The sequence below is a fragment of the Hydra viridissima genome, unplaced genomic scaffold, assembly GCF_058129835.1.
Source record: "Hydra viridissima isolate aposymbiotic clone 2 unplaced genomic scaffold, HvirCarnegie_v1 scaffold_10, whole genome shotgun sequence".
Classification (NCBI taxonomy): domain Eukaryota; kingdom Metazoa; phylum Cnidaria; class Hydrozoa; order Anthoathecata; family Hydridae; genus Hydra; species Hydra viridissima.
The window spans coordinates 13,231,683-13,257,110 of record NW_028324309.1 but is presented as its reverse complement, the minus strand read 5'-3'; the positions used below and the strand labels follow the sequence as shown (position 1 = coordinate 13,257,110).

Here is a 25,428-nt window from a genome sequence, read left to right as displayed (position 1 = left end):
AAACATTATACTGTCAAAATAGTTTTTTTTTATTGCAATTTCCTACAAAACATTTATTCCTTACTATATTTTTATTTAAAATTTAACGTTTTTAAAAAAAATACGTCCTAGTACTTTTTGTAATGTACTAGGAAAGGTAACTCTTTAACTAAGACTGGCAGTATTAGAAGTATTAGTTAGCATTAGGTAATTAGTCATTAGGTTTTTTGAGTCTTGCACATAATCAAATTTAATTTGATGTAAGTTTGGTTGTGTACCAGGTTCCTAACCAAGAGTATAATGTTTTTAAAAAAATTAATCTCACTAAATGATTTTAAAATTGCAATAGGATGAGATCTTGATTACTCACATGATGAAGATTTTTGAAATCAGTAAAGAAAATTTGGATATGGATGCATTTGAAATGGTACTTAACATTGGATCATTTGTTGGAGAAACTCAAGCAGATAATCTTGTGAAGTTTGTTGAAGGTTTGTACTTTTTTTTTTTTTTATTAAATACTTCTTCACTATTTTAAACTAACCTAAACAAGCATTGTAAAGTAACTGGTAGTCAATAAAAGAAGCCTTTTTTAGCTGGTTGTTTAGGATAATCAAAATCCTAAGTTTTATATACATTCATTATTTTAAATATATAGTATTTTAGATCTATGTATTATTTTAAAGTTTAATAGTTTTAATTATCATACATAATGGTGTATAAGTCAAAACTTTTAGCTATTTAGAATGAATCAAAAACGTTGGTTAAGAGTAAAAGAAGACTAAATTGGTGACAATTACACCTCAACATTTACATTTTTCATAAAACTTTATGAAAAATGTAAATGTTGAGGTGTAATTTCCACCTTAGTACACTTTCCAGTTAAAAAATGAAATGACTTATACACCGGGAGTTGACTTATACACCGGTATATAGGGTAGTTATTTTTTAAAATTATATTACTTTTAGTTTGTTTTATCCCAGGACGAAAAGTTCTTCAGAATCCTATATATTTTCTAAAGATTTTAAATTCTATAGGAATCTTATGAAATCTCTTTAAAATTCATATAGATTTGATATAGACTTTGAAAAATTGATTTTTTTTTTCCTGGAAAGAAATTATTATTCCATTATTACACTTTACATTTAGCTTCAAGTGGTGAACAAGCAGATAAATTTGCAAAAGCATTACTAAGAAAATTTTGGAAGCTTTATGAAAATTGTTCTTCTGAAAAAAATTCCAATGCAAATTATCAAGGTGAATTTTATTTTTTCGTTATGAATTGAAGAGAAAGTTCGGAAAATTGGCTTGAACAGTTCTAACTTAAACATTTTAAAATCATTTTACTTTTTACATTTGTAAATATAGTTTTATATTTTTTTAATTAAATTTTTTTTTAGCATGTTGATTGAATATTTAATTATTGAATTTTGTTAGAACTCAGGTTGATATTTCCATTAAATGTTTTTCTGATGCTTTGCTATTAATATTAACAATGCTTCTGTGGTTTCAAGTTTATGTTAGAGAAAGTCTTGCATTTAATATGTTTATAATTTTTTGATTTTTAATATTTTTGAAATAAACTTAAAAAAAGGTTTGTGGCAAACAGTTTCAGTCATATAATAATAGAATAATCTGAAATCTTAAAATATAAAACCTAATATATTATGATTCATTATCTAGAAGCAATGCAATCATCAAATGTTTGAATTGTTTCTAAATGATGAATTATAATATATTAGGTTTTACAAGTTTATAAATAATGTAAAAAACTCCATTATGGTAGTTTCTTTTACTGCTATAAATTTAAATTTATTAAAGTTGTTTTTCATAATTAAAAAATTTATTTGTGTCATACACTCCCATTTCTTAATGATATCCATATTTTTTGGTCTCTCTCTCTTTTTATTTTTATATATATATATATATATATATATATATATATATATATATATATATATATATATATATATATATATATAAATAAAAAGAGAAAGACCAAAAAACTGAAAAATTGCAAGGTTTATTTTATTTTGAATGTGATATTTGTATTTCAGACTCTTGGCATATGGAAAATACTGTAGAGGTTCTTGTTGGATTAATTTTCTCAATAATGCTCGGTGATACAAAATACAAGAATGCAATGTCTCAGCTGATTTTTGAATTGCTGCTTGTAAAAGTAAGATAAGAAAAGAAACTTTGAAATGATAAAAAATTAGTTTTAAATTAATTTTCCCTTCAATTTGCAATGCTTAATAATTTTTTTCAAAAAAAGAAAAAATTTAACTAAATTGTTTTAGGATCAGATGATAAGCTTTGCTGCCAAGCGTGGTCTTACAAAAGCATTACTTCTGCGACAGACGCATGTAAAACAAGTTGAATCTAATGATGTTCCTATAACTGCAAAAGAAAATAAGGTCTTTCTTTTTAAATTATTTGCTAAATGCAAACAGTTTGACAGCTAAAATGTAATTTGGTTATTTATCTTTTTTTTTTTTTTTTTTTTTTTTTTCAGAAAGAAGATCTCTCTCCTTCTCTTGAAAAAGTTGAGGTTAAAGCTAATGGTTTAGAAACTTCACTGACAGTGGCTGTAGATAATACTGATCATGTTGAAGAGGAAATTGAAGAGGAAGATGACATAGAAGATATGGAGATGATTGATGATGAAGGTGATATCGATGATGGTGATCTTCAGATGCTCATTGATGGTTTGAATTTTATTTTTAAATAACTAGTTAAATTCTTTTTGGAAATTTTATATTTGCTATTGAAAACTTTTTAAAAAAACAAATTCCCTTTAATTTTTTATCTTCCATGCATCACAACATTTTCCATGCATCTCAACATCTTCCATGCATCTCAGCATCTGAACATTCTTCTCAATGCTGGTATAGTAGCCAAAAAAATTTTTTTCAAGTTAATAAAAAGATATTTTTATGTTTAAGATGATAATGCTATGATGGAAATTGCTCTTGCACTGAGTTTGCAAAATGACGAAGAAAATGACACCAATGAGGAAACACAACAGGAAAGTAAAAGCACTCCACCTGAGGCTTCCACTAATGAACAGTTTGATAGAAACATTGTGCAAGGTAAACATAAAATATTTGATTTTTTGAACAAATTCAAAAGTTTAATAACTAGTTTGAACTTTTTGGTATAAATTTTTTAATATTTTAATTATTACTACGAGGTGCTTATACATGCAGTAGTAGTCAAAAATATTTTTACTATTATTATTTTTTTTTTTTTGAATAAATTTTCAACAGAAAATAATTAAACCACTCTTTTCTATGGAATGTACACCATACAAATATAGTTTTGATAGGTAAAACTTCTCAGTATATAATTGGATTCAGTTTTTTTTAACATTTTTTTTTTTTTTGAAAAGGTGAGTTCACAAGTATTTCTATTCTTAATTTTTGTTTGAAATTTTATCTTTACATAGACTATTTTTCAGCTAATTTCATTGAAAATTATTAAAGTTATATTCAAAAATAGAAAAAGCACAAGGAATATAGGCGAAAATCTTTGTACTTGAAAAGTAAATGTTCATCAAATTGGAGTATCCAAAGAGCTTGTATGTGCATGGATCAAGGTAAAAGCAGGGAAACTTAAGAAAAAAAACAAAGATCTGATCAAGTAAGAAAAATTACTGAAAGTAATGATTGTCAGCTATGCTGAATTCAAAAATTGAAGCTTTATTATTTCTGAATATGCCAAATATTTTGAAATAAAAATATCTGATTCAAATGTGAAAAGATGTTTATAAGATGAAAATTTATTTTGAAGATGCCCTATTCAAAAACATTGATTTCAAAAAACTGGCTAGCTAGTGTAAAATTCACCCAAAGTATTTACACTGCATTAAACAAGATCAGAGCAAAGTGTTGTGGAGTGATGAAAGTTAATACAATATGTTTTCATCTGATGGTAGTAAGTATGCTAGGCATCTAAAAAACCAAAGAAAAGGCCCTTGGTACACTGTACCAACCATAAAACATGGAGATAGTGGTGGCATGGTGTGGGAATGTTTTTCCTGTAATTGTGTAGGGCCATTAATTCAAAAATGAAAGCATTATGGATGCCAAATATTAGATCAATTTGATAAAAGTTCATATGTTACCATATGTCAAAGCAAAATTGTATTAGTGATGGTGTTTCCAATAGGATAATGATCCTAAACACCCTTCAATGATGCAAAAAATTGGTTCTCTTCTCTGGCCTAACCAAAGGCTTGACATAAATCCCATTGAAAATTTATGGGAGGAGCTTGATCACCAAGTTAAAGAAGAAAGATATACTAACAAAAAGGATTTGATTTACAGCTTTACACCAAAAATGGAAAATTATGCAAATTTAGACAAACTAATTAATCTTCAAACTTAAGGTTCAACGCCTCAATCATGCTTTCAATTATTGATTAATATGATTATAAATATCATGAACTAATATAATTGAAAGTAAAAATGCTTTTGACCTGAGCAAAATCAAAGAATAGTTATTTAAATTATTTTAATGCAAAGACCAAAAAAAATTTTATACTATATCAGAATGTCACTAATGTACTTTTAATAAAAAATAAATGATCTCCCCCTTCCGTTAATACTTTTTTTAAGTAAAAACTATAAGTAAAAATACTTATGAACACCACTTTTGTACTGTATCTTATTATTTTTTCAACTTTATTTTGTTTTTTATCAAAAAAAAAATCTATAAGAAAAACCTGTAACTTTAAAGCTACATGAAGGTAAACCTACTTGAGTGAAGTGGCCTGTAGCAGAATTACCATCTTTATTAAAATAGCGCTCTGAAGAGTAAATTTCAGAATGTCTATAAGTTAATGAGATGAACCAAAGACCTGAGCTAGTAAAAGTTATTTTATTAGTAGTTTAAAAGAGCTAATGTGATCTCATTTATCATATAATACTGATTGTGCAGCTTTTTTCAAAACTGTGTTTATTTGTTTTAGATGCATCTGTAGATGAAACACCTTTAGAACAAGGAGATTTATCTGATGGGCAGGGTTCTATATCTGAGTCTCCTAATTACATTGAAGGACCAAATCTTTTAGTGGGTGGTAACGTAGGTCTAAAATTTAGTGCTCTGTGGTCTCAATTGTTAGAAATATTTGAAGCAAAAATTCCGTATCTTCTGGAGTTAGATGGTTTACAAGCTATTCCGTTTTTGCAGGTAACTAAAACAAAAAAAGTTTAACATAAAGTAGTGAGTTGTTAAGTAGATTTTATTTAAAAATGATGAGTACTTTACAAAAAAACTCAAAGCATTTTGTGTATTTGTGTATATTATATAAATCCAAGATCTTTTATGGTTGTAAGAAATTATCAAGATTAATTTGTTGCTTAATTTGTTGATTTAATGTTTATTACTGAGTCATTTTTGTTCATTGGTGAATATTTTAACCTTTTAGACTGAATCTTTTAAGTCTTAAGGTTTAGGTTAAGTATTATCAAAAATTAGTTTTTAAATATTCATTCTCTTCAAATATCACTCTTCAATTATTTTAGGTCATGTTAATGTTATGCTCAAATTTAATGGTAGAAAGAGAAGAAGACAAAGCTGTTCTACGGAGAATTATTGTGGCCTGTATAAATCCTCTGCAAGTAAAACTTCAGGCATGTTGTGTATTTAATTTTATATTTAAAATATGACTAAAATATTTAAGATTTTAATATACTTAAAAATCATAAATTTTGTTATTTAATTATCAACCTCCAACAAATGTGTTTTTTCTTTGTATCCAAAATCATTTGGAAAAAATTACAAAAAATTCTTAAAAGTAAGCACCTGGGAAGGTGTTCAAATCTTGTGCATTCCCATGGTAATAACATGAGAATAAAAATCTGATTGCTTTAAAAAAAAACAGAATTGAAATGAGCTCTATCCTCCTATTCTATATATAAAAGTAATTGCTAGCAAATATGAGCAAAATTATGGACAAAATTTAGAGGCAGCTCAATGATGATAACATTTTTTAGTATTTCAGGCCAACCTTATTGTATTAAAAAGTTTTTTTTTTTTTTAAAGGTACCCTGAGGCATCATAATTTTTTTATCATTATCCTTGTTATTTGAGCTCTTAGGCTTTTTGCAGATAGTGACACTGACAGCCATGTTGTTGCAAGCTTAAAACTAATTTTATAATTGTTTTTATTTTATATTTTTACGTAATTTTCCAATTTGATGAACAGATATCTGATACATTATTATAGCATGAGCCACAAATTAATCATCCAGATTGGATGATTTATTTGTGGCTGATGCTATGATAATGTATTATAGCATGAGCCACAAATAAATTTGGTTAAAAAAAAAATAATTTTTTGTTCAAATTTACTAAATAAATTATTCTAAATTTTCAAGATCAATTGCTAAATTATAATTTAAAATGCTTAAATCATATTTGAATTTAAAATTTATGGTTATTTTTAAAATTTTAAAAAACTCTCAAAATTAAGTTAACCTCCTAATATATTTTTTAATGTTGATCCTTAATTAAGGAATGAAGATTTCAAACAAGCATCAGAGATGGTAAAAGTTGTTGAAAGTAGTAAACAATTATGCAAAACACTAATCCTCTGAAATTAATCCTCATGGATGAATCCTCTGAAATTAATCCTCATGAATCCTCTGAAATTAATCCTCATGGATGAATTTTTGTGTTGGTATGATAAATGAGTGATGTATTTTGTACTTTGTCCCTGTGATGAATCCCAGTTCCAGTTCCTGCTACCAATTTTGAAAGAAAATTATTGAACCTATCCAGACAGTTGAAAGCAACCTTTGGTAGAGAACTCAAGAATTATTAATTAACATTAAAGTTCATATTTTGAATCAAAAATTTAAAATAATGTAGCATGACAATAGTTACATTCTCAAAAATATAGTTTGTTCAATTTTCAAGTTTCTTGAATTTTTCTATGTTTATTTAGAGGTTGTATTTAATTGCTTTAATTAGAGTTTGCTTGTTCATATGAGCTCATAATATTTACTGTGACATGTGACATAATACAGAAATGAAAAGTATTTTAAAATTTATTCTTAATTTGTCAAATTTTACAACAGTTTCTAAAGATTGAAGCACTTTAACTACTCCCAAACATAAATGCTTTTTGCTTTTTGAAATTTTGATGGGAGTGTGTTCTACTTAAAAGGAACAACATAAAAGCGTAGGACCATCAAATAAAACCCTGTCTCAGATTTTTCAAATATTAATACCAATTGTACAATTCTATAATTCAAGAATAATCCCAAAAGTTCATTGGAATGCCCATGGTATAGAGGCATTGAAGAACTATTTAGATGTCAATTTAAACAGCAAAGACAGCTTATCTATGAATAAGACAAGTAACAATTGCACCTGCATTTGCTTCATTTATTAGAATAAAAGAATTTTTTTCTAACATATAGCAAATTTTTCCAATTGTTTGGATTTTATTGATGCAACAATAAAAAACTTCTCAGAAAATAATTTTTTTGTCGTCTAAAAATATTTTACTAATGTGATTGTCTGTATGAATTTGGAAATGACAAACAAAGTTCACAAAGTTGCTTTTCAAATTTTGTTTCAAATTTTTGTTTCCTTAGAAGAAGGTATCATCAGGTTTCTTGAATAAACTTGCTTTTTTTTTTTTTTTTTTTTACATGTTTTTCACTGTTGTTTGATGAATATTTTTATCTAGACTGATTCAAGTATTCCTACTAGAACTGCATCCAGTGAGGTGCAGCTGGTCTTAATGAGATTTCTGAGTGTTCTTATGTCACGCTGCAATGCTAACAAACAAGGAAATGTAGGAGAAAAGGTTATAAATATGGTATATGTTTTTGAAAGCAATATTAAAATAATATTGCTATAAATTTAGTATTCGCATATGAGAGATAATGTAAATTTTTTATTTACTTTGTTTGTATTTCAGAGCTCATCTTTTGATGCATATGTTGCAACAGTTTTGCAAGAACTTGGTTTAGTTGAATACTGTTTGTGCTTGCTTAAAAGTCTTCTTTCATACTGGAAGTCGCAAAGTGCCACAGAGGTTAAATTTGTTAATATTTATAACAATCTATAATAGTTTATAATAGTTTATAATAGTTTGTAATAATTTATAATAGTTTGTAATAATTTATAATAATTTATAATAGTTTATAATAGTTTATAATAGTTTATAATAGTTTATAATAGTTTATAATAATTTATAATAATTTATAATAATTTGTAATAGTTTATAATAATTTATATTAGTTTATAATAGTTTATAATAATTTATAATAATTTGTAATAATTTATAATATTTTATAATAATTTGTAATAGTTTGTAACAATTTATAACAATTTATAATAATTTATAATAATTTATAATAGTTTATAATAGTTTATAATAATTTATAATAGTTTATAATAGTTTATAATAGTTTATAATAGTTTATAATAATTTGTAATAGTTTATAGCAATTTATAATAATTTAATAATTTAGGATGATAATACTTCTGAAACAACATTATTGTTAAAAGCTAAAGCATTGCATCCCACTCCTGACATGATGCCTTTCTTTATGGAACAATATGTGAAGGTAAAAATTGTTATTTGAAAATGTTTCCATAAAAATTTAATTTACATTTTCATTTCGCTTTGTAATTGAAAATCTGCATGAATAAAAAAAAAGCTAATGAAGTTTTTTTCCTTAATTCATATCTTTATTAACTTAGAGTCATGCTGTTGATTTGTTTGAAGCTTTTCCTCAGCTTGTTTCTGAAATGGTTTTGAGAATGCCTTATCAGGTAATCCCATTTACTGAGACTTTTTTTTTTTTTTGTAATGGATAAAAAAATTATTTATTTGGATTCTTTAAAGCATGGTAATTTATTTTTAACAGTTTAAATTTATTAATGAATTTTTTAGAACAAATGAAATAGAATTTATGTAAATAAAATAGACCTTATGTAATAGAACTTATGTAAATGAAATAGAACTTATGTATCTTTTGAAACTAAACAAATTTCAAAAATGCACAAAAATGAATAAAATCTAAATCACTTAATTTTACACCGAAACCAGACTCTTGACTTTAGCTTTCTTACATTATTGAATTTTTAGACTTGCAAAAAAACCAGGTTTTATTTCAGACATTTGGAAAGCACTTTATTACACCTTGGTCATTTGTTAGTGAGATAATTTTTTGATATGTTCTTTGTGCAAAAAAAAAAAAAACTTTTGCATATAGAGTCATGCAAAAATTTAAATATAAATTTAAGATATTTAGAAAAAATGATGATCCTATGTTTGAATTTTTTTTTATTACTAAAATAAGAAAAGAAATATTTTTTGTTTCTTCTTTGTTTTGATTTTTTTCTCAAAAAAGTACCAACCATCATTTTTTAAATAAAAATAGCTAAAACCATCATGCTTTTAGTCATGTTAGTTAAAAAAATCTTTTCGTTTGTCTTTTCATTGAATAAATAACACTGTTATTTGTTTTTATTACCCTTTATTTAATCCTAAAATTTTATACAAGAGTATTAAATTTAAACTAAAAGGAAGTATTACTTAAAATTAATTCTCACTGTCTGCATGGATTTTTTACTATGAAAGCTATAAGATACAAAAATGTATGTTATTTTTATAATTTCAACATTTCATATTGTCTACAATTTTGAATTGCCTACAAATGATGTTTGGCTTTCAAAAAGATATATCTCGAGTTGAATACAATAACAAGAATATCAAAATCTTGAGTTGAATGATAAGAATATCAAAATGAAAGCAACAAAATAACTTCATCAATTGTTTGTCAGTGATGATCCAGGCTTTTGATAAAGATCTGATATCTTAAAAAAGATGTAAAATCTTCAACAAATAAACGTATCCTCTTAACCTCTTCATTGTTTCTAATTCTAAGAAATTCTTTATATATAACCCTTTTCAATCTGCATTAAAAAAACAAAGAAATTATGCCACCATGAGAGTTTTGCCAAAATAAATACTCATTAAATATATTACGTTTTTTGAAAAATTAATTACTCTATGTTTTTGTCAAAAACAATTTTAAAAAAAATGTATATAAAAACCGTCAAAATAAGTAACCTACCCTTAAACTAAAGTACACCTAAGGTAAAACACCTAAGGTAAAACACCCTTAAGATAAAGTAAAACACCCTTAAGGTAAAGTAAAGCACCCTTAAGGTAAAGTAAAACACCCTTAAGGTAAAACACCCTTAAGGTTAAGTAAAGTAAAGCACCTAATCATACTCTTAGTTTGTTTAAAAGCTTCTTTATTTGTATCTTATGGCATAATATTAATTGTAAAAAATTTTTTTTTTATAATACTAAAATAATAAGGTTTGAGTAAATCATTTCAGCAAATTTCTGTTAATTCATGGTGAATGATAACTGTATAATACTAAAATAATAAGGTTTGAGTAAATCATTTCAGCAAATTTCTGTTAATTCATGGTGAATGATAACTGTATAATACTAAAATAATAAGGTTTGAGTAAATCATTTCAGCAAATTTCTGTTAATTCATGGTGAATGATAACTGTATAATACTAAAATAATAAGGTTTGAGTAAATCATTTCAGCAAATTTCTGTTAATTCATGGTGAATGATAACTGTATAATACTAAAATAATAAGGTTTGAGTAAATCATTTCAGCAAATTTCTGTTAATTCATGGTGAATGATAACTGTATAATACTAAAATAATAAGGTTTGAGTAAATCATTTCAGCAAATTTCTGTTAATTCATGGTGAATGATAACTGTATAATGGTAATTTGCCTGTTTTTTATGTTCTGAAGATATTGTAAAATTTATAAAAGTTGAAAACTTAACTTTGATTTTAGATTCACAAGCTGATAGATGTTGCTACCGTTGAAAGTTGTTTCAGTAAAGATTGGGTGTTTGTGCTGTGTGAGGTTGTTACTACATTTTATATTAAATGTAGCTTTTAAATCTTTCACTGACGCATTTTAAATTTTTTTGTTTGTTTTTAAAAATGTCCAAAATTGACCTTTCTTTTCTATTTAGTACATGATGATTTCTCATGCACCATTTGTTAGGAGACAAGTTCGAAAGGTGAATTTTTTAAAGTTTTCTTTATGCCTTTTTTTTTATGGCTTTTTTTTTTTTTTGATATCTTTTTTTAACTTGACATTAAAAAATTACTTAAGTTGCAAAGTAAAAAAAAAGAAAAATTCTTTTATTATTGATTGCATTAGTTTTGATATTCCTATTACTGAGTATCAGACTTTTTTTGTGGTTTTAAGTTACTACTGGCATTGTGTGGAACAAAGGAAAAATATCGCTTTGTTAAAGACCTGCACAATATACGTTCCCATCTTGCATGCCTAAAGTAAGAATTTCATAGTCTTTAACCTTAGCTTATTTAGAGAGTTCTAAATTTTTTGGTTAGATTTTGATATTGTTGTATTTAACTAAAATTAGCATTTTATAGATGTTGCACCAAATTTTCTTTTTTATAACAGATCAGTGTTACAACTGGTTGGAATAGCTAGTGATGAAAATACTCCAAAAAATATTTCACTTACTTATGAAGAAACTGTTACACTGGTATTTATCATGATTTCTTCATTTTTTTTGTCAAATGCTGGATCTTGTTTAGTTAGGCTGTATAAATTTACATAGAAAAATGCTTATATAAGACTAATCAAAATTAAGAGTTTATGTTAGTATTACAAAGTTAAAGTTTAGTATTATAAAATGAACTTAAAGGGTTTAGTATTAAAAAATGAATTTAAACTCTTACACTTGATTACTCTTTATTTATATGTTTTATGTTTGAAGAGTTTTTATTTCTTAATGATTTTTCAAAAGAGTTATATAAAAAATATTTTTGTTGCTAAAATTTTTGCAAATCCTTTAAACTTTTTAGACTGAGCAGATAAGTGCATGTATTGACATTGCTACTGTTAGAAATGAAAATTGGTTATTGTTTTGCAAGAAAGAATATGGTATGTAATAACCATTCAAAGACATTTTATATATTTTGCCAAGTTAAATCTCTAGATTACACACTTAAAAATGTCAGGTTTTACATGAAACTCTGTATCTGTTTAATGCTAATTACTCTTTTTGTAATATTTTTAGCAATTTTACCATTCCTAATGGAGGCCAGTTACCAATTGGATGAGCATATATCATCAAAAATAATTGAGCTTATTTTCATGGCTCTTAGTTTACCACATAGTAAAGAAGACAAAAAAGAAATAAAATGCAAAAGTAATTATTTTATTTTTACTTATTGAACAAGCAATATAATTACTATACTGTTCTTAAAAATGTTCTATTATTTTTATATTAGTTATTTTTATTTAAGTTCACTATTTAAAAAAAGTTTTTTTTTTATTTCTATAAACTTTTTTTTAGATCTTTCAGTGGAATTAATAAAACTTGTCTTTTCTCGTTGCTATGGGACAATAATGCTATTGTTCATTAAGAGTTTTCTTTTGGAATCAAACTCATCACAGTTGCGTTGGAAAGTTCATGGTCTTATTCATTCAATATTTTTGTAAGTGTTTTTATTTTATCTACATACAATGATAGATACATGCAAAGTATATTAACTTTTTGATATTTATGCATTAGTTACATTTGTTTAAATGAAAAAGCATGTATTAAATGTAATTTTCTGCAGTCAGAGCAAACCTAATAACATTATGTCAGTGATAATTCATAAAAATATTTAAGGAACATTGATGTTGATCAACAAGTTGGTTTGACTGAACTGATGTGGACATTATGGAATGTTATACCAAGTTGTGGACATCGAGCTACTCAATTTACTGATCTTCTCGGATTTTTTACTATAAAAACAATGAGATACAAAAATGTATGTTGATTTTATGATCACTGTATTGCAGGTGCTTTATCTTTACTGAAGTATCCAGTTTTATTCTAAATGAATTGTTGATACCTTTATATTTAGGTAACAAACATTGGCACTACAGTCATGTCCTTGTTACATGAAGCCAACACAGTTCTTATGAATCATCCTAATGCCAGTTTGTATAGGTAGTAATATCATAACCTTTTAGTATAAATTTTTTATCCATGGAAATCATAGATATTCTCTTACTATTTTAAGCAAGCTTTCTTTATCAGTTTTGCTTTTTACTAGATTTAGTGTAGGGCAGAATGAATTGCAATTACAAATAATACATTTTTATGATAAATCATATGTACTCTGAGTTTATGGCCCATATGGCTGGGGGACAGGGGATTATATTTTATTTTACTTTAAAGCTAATTCTTTCACAGTTCTCCTTTTTTTTACACTTTAGAAAACTTTGCAACTCTGTTGAATTAGAAGGTTATTATTTGGAAAGTGATCCTTGTGCTGTATGTAATAATCCTGAGGTGGCATTTAATGTAAGTGACATTGCAATTACCATTGAAATTATTTATACATAATTTTTTTCCTTTACCTTTACTGGTTTACATTTTCTAGAATAATCAGGTGCTAAATCTTAAATATTTAAATACCTGGAATTTTATTTAAACACATTAAAATATTCAAATACCAGAATTTTCACTTATATATTCAAACACTTGGAATTTTGCATCTAATGATAACCAAGTCAGAATATAAGAAACAGAATGTAAGGCTAATAATTATTACATAGAATTCTTTTTGGTTATTTCATGAAAACAATAAGCAATCAAAACAGTTTGTTTGTAAGAAACTTTTGGCATATTGAACAGGTGTTAGTTAGAAACAATAATTCAATGGTGTAAAACAATAGTTTTGGGTTATTTAAATTTTTTTTTTTTTTTTTGAAATATTTTAAAAGTATTTTTAACATTTTGATTATTATGTTTAACTTGAAGTCCCACTATTCTGCAAATATTTTAAAAACCTTCTGCATATAATTATGTATTATGTATATTATATAATGAGTTTTTTAATTCCAATAAATACTACAAGAACCTTTAATTATATCATGGTTCTTATATCATTTAACTTTCAATTAATCACATTCTTTATTGTTTTTTTCTGGTTTATGAGTTTTTTTTGTGTGTGTATTTTTGTTTTGTTATTAGAGCTACAAATTGTCCTCAGTTAAATCAGACATACGCTATACACCAAAATCGCAACTTATTAAACTTTCAACCAATCACACAATATCCAAGATAATGTTGAAGGTTTCTGATATCAAAAGAGCTAAAATGGTGCAATTTCTACATATAATTTAATTTAAATTTTATTTTCTGTATGTTTATTTACAGTTCTGCAAACCTTTCTTTATTTTAGAGATATTATGTTTTTATATCTAGGTAAAAAGTATGGTCATCTTTTATAATAACAAACTGGTTCCATCTGTTGTTGAACTTAAAAAGTATGGTCCTTTTTTATTAAAAAAACTTTGAAATTTTTTTTTGTTTTCACATTTTATGTTTTTTTTGTCATTTTTACAATGTTAGAAGTTTTTTGTCATTTTTACAATGTTAGAAGTGGGATATGGCAAAAAGCAAAGAAAGTCTTCCTAACCCAAGGTCAAACTGATGTCAAAGTATGTTATAGTTTTTAAATATCTAAAAAAATATATATAAATTTATAGTTTTCTAAAAAAGTATTGTTAGATAAAAGTATTCTCTAAAGATTGTTTTTAATTTAATTGTCTTAAAACTTTGTTTAGGTTGAGTTTGCATTTCCAATCACTGCATGCAATCTGATGATTGAGTTTTCATCATTTTATGACAATGTGCAGGCATGATTTTCACATTTTTTTTTAAAAGAAACATAATCAAAGATTTTTTATAGTTGCTTTCATTTTCTATTTAAAATATGTACATTTTTGTGACACTTAGTAAATGGTTTGTTATTATATTTCATATCTTTTTTGTTGTCAATTAAATACTATTTTGATTGTTTTTAGTTTTCTGCTGAAAGTCTTCAGTGTCCACGATGTAGTGCATCAGTACCAGCACATCCTGGCATTTGTGGAAACTGTGGGGAGAATGTCTACCAGTGTCATAAGTGCAGGTAGATTCTTGCAATGCTGTGTTAAATACTTTATGAAATCCTTTAGTACTTTTATCCATTTTTTCTGTTTACAAACTGGAGGATATTATTAGGTGTTTAAAAATGAAATTTAACATATATTATTTTTCCAGGGCAATCAACTATGATGAAAGAGATCCTTTTTTATGTACGTTATGTGGTTTTTGCAAATATGCAAAGTTTGAGTTTGTACTCAGTGCACATTCTTGCTGTACTGTTGAGACCATAAACAATGAAGAAGAAAGGCAGAAGGCATTGAAAGCAGTTAATGGTGCACTGGAAAAAGCAGATCAATACTACCAAGCTCTTACTGGCCACCGGCAAATGTTAGAAAGTCTTTTGAGAGCAAACAGTGATGGTACCCAAAACAGTACAGAGGTCCATGTCATTTTTTTTTTTTTAGTTTTATCTATATCAAATTAAATGCCTATAAACCATTTTAAGTATATCAACTTCAGTGTCTGTAAAACATTTTTTAAACACTTGTTTTTGAAATTTTTTTAAAACTCAAATCTCATAAAATTTGGGCTTTGAGTATTAAAAAAATTTTAAGTTATTAACAGACTTTTGGTAACCATATTTTAGGATGAATTACCTACAGATAAAGCTTTAGTGTGGAATGTTTCTCCTCTATCCACTAATACCCAGACTCCTTCAACTGCACCTGTTACTATGACATCAATCAAACGTTCCATCCAAGGTGTTGCTCAACTATATTGTATTGAGTGTAAAGCGTCTTTTGATAATATGAGCAAAGCAACGCAAACTGTAACAGCATTGAGAAAGGAACTTCTGCAATACGATATGAAGCAACAAGAAGCATTATCACAAGCAATGTATTTAACACCTGAAGTTGTTTCATCACCCTCTAGTTTACATGATAAGCCTCAGTTTTATCGCTTGCCATCATTCAGTGGTGTTTCTGAAGAAGTTGTTTTATTTGATAAGCAAGTTGAGAATTTACCTAGAGTTGGTAAATGTTATGGATGCGCCTTATCTACAGTTCACCATTGCTTAACTATTCTCAGAGCATTATCAACTATTGAATCAGCCCATGAGTGTTTATTAACACAAGTAATTTTTATTGTATTTTTGAAGCAAATTTTTTCTTTTTGCTTTCATGGAACTCTTCTGTTTTTGTTTTGATGTAACTGTAATTTTAAATTTTAAATTTGATGTAATTGGATATTTAATTTAAAATTAGAAAATATATAAAAATATAGCAGTTCTTTTTTCAGTACTTTTTTCATGCCAATTTTTAAACATTTAAGTTTATGTAAAACAACTTTTAGGGCTGCCTTCAAGAACTTGTAACACACAATTTACAGTTGGAGAAAAAAGAACTTGTTGCACTTGCTAGAACTCTTCTCATAAAGCTTACTTCTGAAAACAAGAAAGCGAATGAAACACTTAATGAAATTATTTGTGAAAGGATTAAGATATGTCTGTCATCACAAGCTGCAAATATGTCGGTGAGTTTCATTTATAAATTGAGAAAACATTTTTAATAGATTGCGGTAAATTGAGCATTTAATAAGTATTTTTTTATGTTTTAGAACATTTCCTTGAGCAGTGAGCTCTCACTTCTAAGGCAATCAGTTGCAAATAGCGACGTTTTGTGGGAGCAAAGACTATCTTGTGGTATGCTTAAAATGTCATTTATCTAAGTATTTATTTCCAATAATATTTATTACAAATAGATTTATAATTCACTTAATTATAATAATTTATTAGTTAAATATTTTAATTCAAGAAAAGTCTAATCATTAATAAAACTATTTTAAAATCATTAATGTAAATTTTTTTTTTTTTTTTTATTACATTCACATTAAATAAATCATTTTATTGTCCTTTTGAGTTATTTTGACAATTTTTAAAAGATTTTTACTTTTTAGTGTTTATGTTGCTCCTTGATTCCTTGAAGAATCCCAGCACAGAAGTCCTTGAATCCATCACTCTTCCTTGTTTGGAGATTATCAACAGTTGTGTAAAGCCAAAACCTGCTTCAAATAAAAAGGTAAATCTTTTCAGAATCTTAAGTTCAGAAAACCAAGAAGGAAATAAAATCTAAGGAAAAATAACAAGTGTATTTTTTAAAATTGTAACATTTTTTTTTTTAAAAAAATCAGGTCATTCGAATTAACAAATCTAATCACCCTGCTCCTACTATCAACATTATGGAATGGTTAAAAGGTGATTACACTTTCCAAAATTGGAAAGTAAACAAATCAGTAGCTTCACATGTAATAGAGCAACCTTCTGAAAAAAAATATAGTGGCTGGTTGAAGAAGCTCTTATTTGCATCATCATCCAGAGCAACAAGGCAATCTATCTGTAGTATCTTAGAACAAATTACTCTTGTAAGTGATTAATCTATAATTTTTTTTTCTCAGTGTTTTAGAAAATATTTTGCTTATTAGTATTCGTTTTTTATTTTATCTTTGTAATTTAAAGCAATCCAGCCAGAGAAAAGATATGCTCCTACAATTGCTAATGAGGTGGGATTGTCTTTTAAAATCATTTCTAGTTTGTAAAAAACGTTATAGTATTGTATCTTGTATATAGTATATTGTATATAGTATATTGTATATAGTATAGTATGTATAGTATTGTATCTTACTACCGATTTCTTTATTTCTTTATAGTTACTTAAGTGAATTAAGAACATCTGGTGAAAATTCAAGTGAGTATTTGGCTCTTCTGAGAAAAATACTTAGTGGATCAGGATATAAAGTATATATGTCAAACTCAGGAATATTAGACAAGCTATGCCAACTTATAGTGCAGGTATTTTGTTTTCTTACATTTTTCACCTAAGTAGAGTTATTAGTTTTTCAATAATTCTATGTATGTATGTATGTATGTATGTATGTATGTATGTATGTATGTATGTATGTATGTATGTATGTATGTATGTATGTATGTATGTATGTATGTATGAATGTTGGTTGGTTGGTTGGTTGGTTGGTTGGTTGGTTGGTTGGTTGGTTGGTTGGTTGGTTGGTTGGTTGGTTGGTTGGTTGGTTGGTTGGTTGGTTGGTTGGTTGGTTGGTAGGTAGGTAGGTAGGTAGGTAGGTAGGTAGGTAGGTAGGTAGGTAGGTAGGTAGGTAGGTAGGTAGGTAGGTAGGTATAAAATTCTGTATGTTCTACCTTACCAAATTAATTGATTCACATTATTATGCAAAAAGGTCAAATTTATCCTGAAGACCATTTACCAGCCTTTACATCTGCCTGAGAGGTGTATAATGAGAAGAAAAAGTTAATATATTTACATAATTAATAATTAAAATTTAATTAATTATTAATTATGAGTATATTACAATATAATAATAATTAAATAACAAATAAATAGTTCTAAAAGAAATTGAAAAGAAAAATTAAGTTTTTTTTCTAAATTCTTTGTTAATTTTTAGGAAGTAGAACACCTCACTATATTGGAACGTTCAACTTTAAATGTAGACCTTGCTCAAGGGTTCTCTCTTTTTGCATTAGCTGGTATGATATTTATAGCTTAATCAGAAGTCTTAAGTTATTATAATCTTTTTGTAATGATAAAAAAAGGTATAGATCCAAGAATAAGATTTTTAATGATTGGAATCATTTGTAATTTATAATGATTGTTTTTGAAATGCTATATTCTTTTTCTTGCAAATATACTTACTCAAAATAAGATTTTCTTTTCAAAAAGCTATAAAAGAATCAAAAGTTACCAAATCAAAATGGTAATTTTTTTTTGCTGCTATTATTGGTAGTTTGTGATAATTGATCATTTCTTTTGTGCACTTAGATTTATTGAAGTCGTTTTTGGAAGATAATGAAGTTAAGTTTCATTGTCAAAGAAAGTATGTTGCTGAGGTCCTCCAATGCTACTTATCGTTAAGAAAGTGAGAAATGCAAATTTTTTTGGATTCAGTTTTAATTCAGTTTCAGAATTAAATTTTATAAAAAAATTTTAAATTCTTTCATTATTTTTATTACACAGATTGGTGGTTCAACGCACAAAGTTGATTGATCAAACCCAAGACATATTGTTAGCTCTTCTTGAACAGCTGAATTCAGGTGAATTGAGAATATTTATTATTTACTAAGAATAAATGAGTGATCAAAGACAGGTGCTTCACTTAAGAAAAACTTACCCTCAATTCAATACTCAGCTTAATATCTTCAGTAGTTTCAAATGGGAGCACTAAGTTCACCTGTAACCTTGTATAATTATTCAAAACCAGACACATGGATAATTCCTCTATGTAGTTGTTTACTGATTCTTTTAAGGCACAGAGGATAAGTTCTTCATGAAAACTTGTATAGATGCTCTCAAAAGGTTTGCCTTTTTATTTTTTTATTTTTTGTGGTTGCTTTAAATACAAAAAAATACTTGAATCTTAAGGGTTCAAATTAATGATTTACTATTTGCGGAAAACGAATCAAATCTCTAAGTAAGTGAATAAAGAATTTGGGCCATAAAGTTTGATATTTTTAAGCCTGTATTTTCCATAGTGATTTAAATCCCACCTTCATCAAAGAGTGAGTCAAAGTGACATCAAAGAGTTTGAGCTCTATAAATAAACCTACAGAAATTCCCTCAGCAATCATACATAAACAGTCAAGTCAATTTATACCTACAGTCAGTCATTTTTTACCTACTATGGCCTGTGTTTGCCATAGTGATTTGAATCCTGCCTTTTATCAAAGAGCTTTAGTGCTGCAATATGAAAAGTACTCTTTTCTCATTGCCCTTTTTTATTACATTATTTTCATCCACAACTAAAAAAAGTAAGCTGGTTGCTAACAATAGAATCTTGACTTTACCTCATAGAGAATTTTTTTGTTTGTTTACAATTAAGTTGATAGCAATATTTTGCTATCTATTTGAATTGCAAACAAAGTGTAGTTTTAAAAGCTTTATGGAGGCAAAAGTTTGAAAAAAAAAGCTTCACAAAGATTTTCTTTTAAATTAAATTGAAAGTTTTCTTTAAGTTTGTTATAAAAACAATTTCTTTTAAATGAAGTTTCTTTGTGATTTAAAAAACTTGAATTTCATTCTGCAAGAGTTTATAAAATCTCTAGAAAAGCATGGTTTTAAATTGAGAAAAGCAATTTAACTGCAGTTTTGTGAAAACAGTAAATGAAAGTAAAGTAATTAAGCTAAAATGTGATGTTCTAAATTTAAAGGAAAGTTATGAGGACTGAATAAAGAAAAAAAAAAAGTTTGACTGCAGAATAAGAAAGCATGAAAAACATCCTTCACAAAAAAACTGTTGGCCTACCAAAGGACAATTTGGTGCAGTTCAATAAAATCTTTATTTATAGATATTTAATGGGATTTTCTTTGAAAATTAATAAAAATTTACTAAGGCACACACTGCTCATCCTATTTAATGCAATAGTTGAAATTAATGTTTGGCGAATACTAAGTTGATATCAAAACAATGCAAACACCTGTCTTTCTAGCCACTTTAAAACACTCCTATAAATGGATGTTAACATGAAGGAATTATGGAACAAGTTTTAAAGATAAATCTAAAGCGCAAGTTAATATAGTATAGCATTTTTTATATGGATATTTGGTTAAATGTGTTCAACACTAGCTTAGTTTTGTCATGTAGAGAACCAATAGATTTGGAGAGTTCTTTAAACAGTTGAGTTTCTCCTTATTACTTCATCTAGCAATGCAAAACTGGAAACTGCATGTTAAGTCAGATAAGTTAGGCCAAAATTGATCAGTAGAATGAACTAGGTTAGTTTATCTTGAAGACACAATAAAAATATCCAAATATTGATAATATTTTACTTGGTTAGTTTATCTGGAAGACACATTACAAATATCCAAATATTGATAATAGTTTAATCTTAGTCCCAGTGTTTACAAATCATTTGAATCAAATGTCTGTTGTTTTAAAACTAGGTTACACAAGTATGCAGAAAAGAAAAGAATCAATTCCAAGCCAAAAAAACTATCAATATTGTTTCTTTTGCATCATCAAAAGGTTGAAGAACAAAACATTTTTTGAAGTTTGATAAGAATTGCCTAATACCACTTCAGTTTGTATGTAGAGACTGATTGGTGATTTAATAATAATGGCATAACAAGTTAACTATCTATTCAAAATGATAAAAATTAAGTTACAGATATCATAGATAATATGTAACATTACTTTGCAGATATTTCTGCTGTTTTAGTTTATAAGATAAAAGTGCTTTAAAAATAGAATGATTCTTAACACTGTGAAAAGTCTTTGGATAAGTAAGTTTTAAAGGAAGGTTAGAGAATGGTTTAAGATGTAAGTAATTAAAGTAAACATATTATGATACTAAATTTATATTGATTTGGTTTTAAAACAAGTTATGTCTCAATTAAAGCTGAGACATAAAGTGTAAGCATGCAGACAAGTTAAAATTTGTTTATGAAAAAAATTTTATAATTCTTTAGTCTTAATTGATTTTTTATTTAGTCCTTCCATATCTACTACTGTGGTATGAGAAAGAGGACAAAATAAAAAATTTTTTCACTTCAAAAAGTTTTTTGTGAATATTTAATTTAAGTCCTGATCTTTTGACAACCAATAGTACTTATTTAATTTTATTGTTTAGCTGTCCAATAAATGATATTCGTACGCCAATATTTATCTTTGAACAACTGTGCAACACTATTTACAAGGTGAGTAATTGATCTAAAAATGCTTTAGTTTATATTAAAAAAATTTTGTTTTTCAATTTTTTGTATTGAAATTATCATTTGTTCTTTATGTGCTGAAATTTTTAATTCTAGGCTGAAGTTGAGAGTGCAGAATTTTTTATGACTCTTGAAAAAGATCCACAGCAGGAAGATTTCTTACAAGGGCGTATGCATGGAAACCCTTATAGTTCAAATCAGCCAGGACTTGGGCCACTAATGAGAGACATAAAAAACATGATTTGTACTGGTCAGTTAACATTTGATTCAATTTTTCAATTTTAAATATTTTTATGGCATAATTTATTTTAATACTTTTTGTTTTAGAATGTGAGTTGGTAGCTTTACTAGAAGATGATACAGGCATGGAGCTTCTTGTTAACAACAAAATTATTAGTTTAGACCTACCTGTTTTACAAGTGTACAAAAAAGTATGGTGTTCTAAAGAAGATCATAAAGATCCAATGAGAATTGTTTACAGAATGAGAGGTCTTCTAGGTGATGCTACAGAAGACATTATTGAAAATCTCTCTAAAGAGAAAGGTAAGCACACCAACATTCTTAGTTAGTTTTTTTTTGGGGTTAGTTTTTTTTTTTTTTTGCATTACAGTATCTCTTTTAATTTTTTATTTTAATAAACTTTCTTAAACTTTTTTAAGCAAATGATGTTGATGAGGAGTCACAATACCAACGTGCTGCCATAATGGTTGAAATCAATGGTTTAGAAGTTGTTTTAAAAAGGTTTCTTGTTTTTATAAAAGATAAAATTTTGTTACCTTGCAGTGCAAATTTTTCAAAATTGCTGACACTTGCATAATTTTTTTTGCAAGGTTATCTTATGTTCGTGATCTTTCACGAGCACAACATTTGGTTGCAATTATTTTAAAGTTACTTGAATACTGCATTAAAGTCAAAGTGAACCGACAATACCTTATTCAACCTTCTTTATGTGGAATGAAGATTTTGTTATCTACCTTGAACCATGCACTGAGGCTTGAGAGAGACTATGGCAGCAAAAGTGGTGGGGCAATGCTTGCAGAGCGTGTACTTAAGATAATGGAAGTAGTATTACATGAAGCAACAATCCAGGGTGATCTTCAACAGGTAAATAGATTCACACAATAATTGGGTATCAACAGTGTATAATCATGTGCCAAAAATGTAATAAAATTTGGTAATATGTTTACATTACAAATAGTTCTATCAAAGTTATGCTCTAGGTTTTTTATTTTGCTATTTTCATTATTGTTGTTTATAATTCACATTTAGTTCTCTAAATATTCTTTGTTTTTAGATTGATTTGCCTGATGAAGAATCTCAGTTAGAACTTTTATTAAATTACATTACAAGTCCCTATGTGGTGAGTTGGTTTTGTCGAAGTCTTTCAAATATCTTTAACTTGCTTTTTATTTGATATTATTTTGTTTTATATTATTTGTTTGAAATAAAAACAAATTAGTTAAAATGTAAACATTAGTTTGAAATAAAAAAAAATTAGTTAAAATGTAAAAAAATTAGTTAAATGTTAGTAATATGTTAACAAATTAGTTAACATTTGAACTAATTGTAAAATATTTGTATAAAGTATGATTAATTTAATTTTCTATTATTTTACAGCGATCTAATGCTAATGTTTTACAAGCAATGATGAAATTGACACCATTTTTAACTTTTGGCAGCGAAGAATCCATGCTTTCTCTAATTGAACATTTCCTTCCATACCTAGATTTTGATAAGTAAGGTTTTTTTCTTAATTTATTTTAAATTTATGGTTTGTTATTGTAGCATAAACAAAAAAGTTGTACTTTAAATCTTCATAGTTAGTAAAAATGTTTTCTTGTTTAGATTTGACAATGAAAAGTCAGCTGACAGTATTTTGCAACTTGACTGTTTATGCATGATTGCTGAGGGAATTTCTGTAGGTTTATTTAATTTTTTTAAGCTTTGTTTTGCAACTTGACTGTTTATGTATAATTGCTGAGGAAATTTCTGTAGTTTTATTTAATAATTTGTTTTAAACTTTATTTGTTTTTATTGTTATTAACCTTTCAGAAAAGTGATACTGGTTTAAAATTAAAAGATATGATGGTTAGAGAAGGTATAGTGTCAAAAGCACTTAGCTATCTACAGTCTCATACTCCTCCGCAATCATTTAGGTAAGCGAATAAATATTAGTGACAATTCAAAAATCTTACTATATTAAATAAGATTGTTTCACAATTAATTCAAATAATTTTATTCTGTTGATTTTTTTCTCGTTTAAAACTTTCTACAAATTTTTATTTATAACATATTTTTATCTTCTCAATTTTCTGCTCATTTTCTTCTAATTCTGCTTAATTTTTCTTCTTTCTCAAATTTTCTTCTCAATTCTGCTCATTTTCTTCTAATGATTTAATAATTATCAAAGTGGAAAAAAACAGACAGTCCAGGTTGACTGGTTTAAACAAAATCAGAGTTTGAGAATAACATATTAAAAATAGCCAAGGTGTATTTTGAAGTTACATAAAAATAAACATTATTTGTAATATTCAAATATTGAAAAAGCATCTTTTATAGTTTGTGAAATGCTAGTTTAGCTTGGTTTATTGACACATTTATCTTTCTGCAATATTACTCATCTCTTTTTGACAAAATTTTATGAAGAGTTTTTCTAGAATCAGCCTTTTCTAAACTCAACATATTTCTTAAGTCACCAGGTAAAATTAAATGAGTCAATATGATAATAAAATCTGATAAATATAATAGTATATAGTAATTAAAAATGTTTAAATTTTTGTTTAAATTTAATCAAAAATTAAGTGCAAGAGTTATTTCATTTCAAAACTAACTAATGGTTGCATATCTCCCTATTAAAACATAAGTTATTTTCTTTGAGAGCTTTCCTTTTAAAAAGGTGTAAAGTTTTTTTTGTTTGTTTGTTGTTTTTTTTTAAGATTGCTTAAGTAATATAAGTTAGTTATATTTATGGAATAAAGTCCTTTTTATTTACAAAGTACATTTATATTAGAAAGGTAAAAATTAACACTGCAAAAGAGTTTTTTATTTGACCTTCCAAAAATAACTGATTGCTATTCTTGGTAGCATCTTGTTAAAGTGACCAGACCTCTTTGTTTTTTTATTTTCCATGCTGAATCATTATAATTACCTTTAAAACTAGAATATTTTAAATTTATGTTTAATGTTTTCTAGAAGTGTATATTTTTATGAAACATCAATGATTTGGTTGCATTTTTTAATTTTATTCAAAACCAATTTTAGGGCATCAGGCATATTGGATAGTGCCAAATGGAAGGAGTTTATAGCAAAGCCTTCACTCCCATATATTTTACGTTTGTTAACTGGTCTTCTTCGCAATCACCAAAGTACTCAAGTAATTTTTTAGTTTTCTATATTTTTTATTATTTTTATCATTAAAAAGGTAAACTAAAAATATTAAACTATCAGATTGTTTCTTATTCTTTTGTACTAAACTTAAAGTAAAATTTGTTCATACTGAAAGCAAAGTTTGACTTATATTTAGCTGTTAATATCTACAAATGAAAATGTTGCTTTGATCCATCACTTAGAGCAGATTTCATCAGAAGAAATGGTAGGTTCTTTAGCTGAAAATCTAATGGAAGCTCTGCGTCTTTTTCCTGAAGGAAAAATCAAGGTATCAGTTTATTTTTTAAATTGTCTCGACACTATTCTGATGTTTTAATTTTAAGTATTCTTTTGTCAGTCACTCTTTTATGT

At 26.5% G+C, this 25,428-nt stretch overlaps 1 protein-coding gene across 3 annotated transcripts in view; it reads left to right on the top strand.

Moving 5' to 3' along the window:
- The window catches only part of LOC145181404 (E3 ubiquitin-protein ligase UBR4-like), a 50,390-nt gene that overhangs the window by 19,592 nt on the left and 5,370 nt on the right, over positions 1-25,428 (top strand). The window contains exons 37-86 of one of the 3 annotated variants that reach the window (XM_090099897.1): positions 329-470; positions 1,130-1,237; positions 2,038-2,159; positions 2,281-2,397; positions 2,496-2,688; positions 2,926-3,072; positions 4,953-5,173; positions 5,509-5,616; positions 7,683-7,802; positions 7,917-8,033; positions 8,473-8,568; positions 8,705-8,776; positions 10,840-10,911; positions 11,024-11,071; positions 11,263-11,348; positions 11,482-11,566; positions 11,889-11,967; positions 12,104-12,235; positions 12,383-12,524; positions 12,704-12,845; positions 12,942-13,027; positions 13,297-13,384; positions 14,057-14,185; positions 14,291-14,352; positions 14,466-14,526; positions 14,653-14,724; positions 14,893-14,999; positions 15,131-15,395; positions 15,603-16,091; positions 16,310-16,489; positions 16,574-16,658; positions 16,913-17,034; positions 17,147-17,377; positions 17,472-17,515; positions 17,663-17,804; positions 18,431-18,512; positions 18,805-18,901; positions 19,000-19,076; positions 19,290-19,338; positions 21,609-21,675; positions 21,787-21,940; positions 22,018-22,233; positions 22,350-22,431; positions 22,521-22,794; positions 22,985-23,050; positions 23,308-23,426; positions 23,536-23,608; positions 23,743-23,846; positions 24,952-25,063; positions 25,214-25,345. In XM_090099897.1, coding sequence (XP_089956023.1) covers positions 329-470; positions 1,130-1,237; positions 2,038-2,159; positions 2,281-2,397; positions 2,496-2,688; positions 2,926-3,072; positions 4,953-5,173; positions 5,509-5,616; positions 7,683-7,802; positions 7,917-8,033; positions 8,473-8,568; positions 8,705-8,776; positions 10,840-10,911; positions 11,024-11,071; positions 11,263-11,348; positions 11,482-11,566; positions 11,889-11,967; positions 12,104-12,235; positions 12,383-12,524; positions 12,704-12,845; positions 12,942-13,027; positions 13,297-13,384; positions 14,057-14,185; positions 14,291-14,352; positions 14,466-14,526; positions 14,653-14,724; positions 14,893-14,999; positions 15,131-15,395; positions 15,603-16,091; positions 16,310-16,489; positions 16,574-16,658; positions 16,913-17,034; positions 17,147-17,377; positions 17,472-17,515; positions 17,663-17,804; positions 18,431-18,512; positions 18,805-18,901; positions 19,000-19,076; positions 19,290-19,338; positions 21,609-21,675; positions 21,787-21,940; positions 22,018-22,233; positions 22,350-22,431; positions 22,521-22,794; positions 22,985-23,050; positions 23,308-23,426; positions 23,536-23,608; positions 23,743-23,846; positions 24,952-25,063; positions 25,214-25,345 — 6,216 coding nt within the window. Of the gene's footprint in view, positions 1-328; positions 471-1,129; positions 1,238-2,037; positions 2,160-2,280; positions 2,398-2,495; positions 2,689-2,925; positions 3,073-4,952; positions 5,174-5,508; positions 5,617-7,682; positions 7,815-7,916; positions 8,034-8,472; positions 8,569-8,704; positions 8,777-10,839; positions 10,912-11,023; positions 11,072-11,262; positions 11,349-11,481; positions 11,567-11,888; positions 11,968-12,103; positions 12,236-12,382; positions 12,525-12,703; positions 12,846-12,941; positions 13,028-13,296; positions 13,385-14,056; positions 14,186-14,290; positions 14,353-14,465; positions 14,527-14,652; positions 14,725-14,892; positions 15,000-15,130; positions 15,396-15,602; positions 16,092-16,309; positions 16,490-16,573; positions 16,659-16,912; positions 17,035-17,146; positions 17,378-17,471; positions 17,516-17,662; positions 17,805-18,430; positions 18,513-18,804; positions 18,902-18,999; positions 19,077-19,289; positions 19,339-21,608; positions 21,676-21,786; positions 21,941-22,017; positions 22,234-22,349; positions 22,432-22,520; positions 22,795-22,984; positions 23,051-23,307; positions 23,427-23,535; positions 23,609-23,742; positions 23,847-24,951; positions 25,064-25,213; positions 25,346-25,428 lie in introns of all 3 variants that reach the window. The other 2 variants (XM_090099896.1, XM_090099895.1) reach the window with 2 other exon arrangements.